At 39.7% G+C, this 2050-nt stretch overlaps 1 protein-coding gene across 1 annotated transcript; it reads left to right on the forward strand.

The window, feature by feature from the left end:
- Positions 1-357: 357 nt before the first annotated feature.
- On the forward strand, positions 358-828 carry LOC131618703 (uncharacterized). Its single transcript, XM_058889870.1, has 2 exons — positions 358-445; positions 542-828. The coding sequence occupies exons 1-2, from the start codon at positions 358-360 to the stop codon at positions 826-828; spliced, it is 375 nt and encodes a 124-aa protein (XP_058745853.1).
- Positions 829-2050: the final 1222 nt, after the last annotated feature.

Consider the following 2050-nt stretch of genomic DNA (forward strand, 5'->3'; position numbering starts at 1 on the left):
TGATTATTTTAGTATTTTCCACTGTGAATGCATATTTTGTGTGAATTGTAATTAAATGTTTAGGTGTTATTTGAAATGACCAGGTGTATTGTATATTGTAGATAAATGCTGTCGGTTTTTAAAAGCTTTTAGTTTTTGAAAACATCGATGTGACGCCCTTTTGAATTATATGCATGCTTATTCTCTGATTATATGTTTATTTATTTTGGGGTATAAAAGGGGTGTTACATTAGTGGTATCAGAGCATGGTCGACCAGTTGGTCAATAGTCGTTAATGTTTTCTAATCCTGTTGTATTTGATTTATGTGTCTGACACGATCGATGCTGTTTGTCTGGTTGTTTGGTTGTCGTAGGACGATGGTTACAGGCAGGAATGATGATGCCATTGCTGAGGTGTTGAGGATGTTGGCTGGCTCCATTGGTCAGATTCCTCAAGCGAATGCTGGTAACCGGAATGGAGATGATGATGAGTACCGTGCTTTGGGGAGATTCTAGAGGAACAATCCTCCTGTCTTTGAGGGTGAGCATGAACCTGATAAAGCTCAAGCTTGGCTGAAGGTGATTGAGAAGATATTCAGAGTTATGAACTGTACTGATGCTCAGAAAGTGCAGTTTGGTACTCATATGCTGGAGAAGGAAGCTGAAGATTGGTGGAACAACACTTTTAAGAGATTTGAAGAAGATGGCATTGAGGTTACTTGGGGCCTTTTCCGTGATGTCTTCTTGGAGAACTATTTTCAGGAAGATTGTCGTGGGAAGAAAGAGGTGGAGTTCCTTGAGTTGAAGCAAGGAAATGGTACAGTTGTTGTTTATGCTGCTAAATTTTAGGAGCTTATCAAGTATTGTCCCCACTACAATACTGCTAATGCTGAGAGATCTAAATGCTTGAAGTTTGTGAATGGCTTGAGACATGATATCAAGAAGGCTATTGGTTACCAACAGATTACCCATTTTACTGAATTGGTTAACAAGAGTCGGATTTATGATGAGGATAGTAGGGAGAGTGCTTCTTTCTACAAGAGTTTGAAAGCGGAGAATCAAGATCGTGGGAAACCGTATGATGACAAGAGGAAACAAGCTGGTTTTGGAAAGAAGCCAAGTGGGGGAGGATCTTCTACTCCACTTAAGTGCTTCAAATGTGGTGTTGAAGGTCATCGTGCTATTGATTGTAGTAAGGATCCTGTGACATGTTTCAAGTGTGGCAAGAGTGGTCACAAAGCAAACAATTGTAGGACTGGTTCGAGTGTGACTTGTTTCAACTGTGGAGAGAAAGGTCACATTAGTACCAAATGTGACAAACCAAAGAAGGAGCAGTCGAAGGGAAAAGTGTTTGCATTGTCTGGTGCGGAGGCCACTACTGATGAGAGGCTACTCCAAGGTACATGCTTTATTAATGGTACACCTTTGATTGCCATAATTGATACCGGTGCAACACATTCTTTCATTTCTTTGGATTGTGCTAAGAGATTGAACCTAGTCTTATCTGATATGCGTAGAAGTATGGTTATTGATACACCTGCTATGGGTTCTGTTTCTACTTCTTTTGTATGTCTGAATTGTCCATTGAGCATCTTTGGTAGAGATTTTGGGATTGATTTAGTTTGTCTTCCTTTAGAACAGCTTGATGTGATTTTGGGTATGAATTGGTTGAAATTTAATCGTGTGTATATCAACTGTTTTGATAAGATGGTCATCTTTCATGAGAATTGTGTTAAAGAAGATTTGTTTTGTCTGCTAAGCAAGTCGATGAATCGGTGCAAGATGGAGCTGAATTATTTATGTTGTTGGCAACCTTAGATGTGCACGAGAAGAGAACCATTGAGGAATTATCAATAGTTTGTGAGTTTGCGGAGGTATTCCCTGAAGATATAAGTGATTTACCACCGGAACGAGAGGTTGAGTTTTCGATTGATTTAGTTCCTGGAACTAGTCCTGTATCGATGGCTCCCTATAGAATGTCTGCTTCTGAGTTGAAAGAGTTGAAGAGTCAACTTGAAGATTTTCTTGAGAAGAGATTTATTCGTCCTAGTGTATCTTTGTGGGGTGCACC

Source organism: Vicia villosa, linkage group LG7, assembly GCF_029867415.1.
Source record: "Vicia villosa cultivar HV-30 ecotype Madison, WI linkage group LG7, Vvil1.0, whole genome shotgun sequence".
In the NCBI taxonomy this organism is placed as follows: domain Eukaryota; kingdom Viridiplantae; phylum Streptophyta; class Magnoliopsida; order Fabales; family Fabaceae; genus Vicia; species Vicia villosa.

Bases quoted from the DNA above. Each gene is read 5' to 3' on its own strand.
- LOC131618703 (XM_058889870.1), top strand. From the start codon at position 358: ATGGTTACAGGCAGGAATGATGATGCCATTGCTGAGGTGTTGAGGATG. The intron at 446-541 runs GTAACCGGAATG...AACCTGATAAAG, and splicing joins GATTCCTCAAGCGAATGCTG to CTCAAGCTTGGCTGAAGGTG.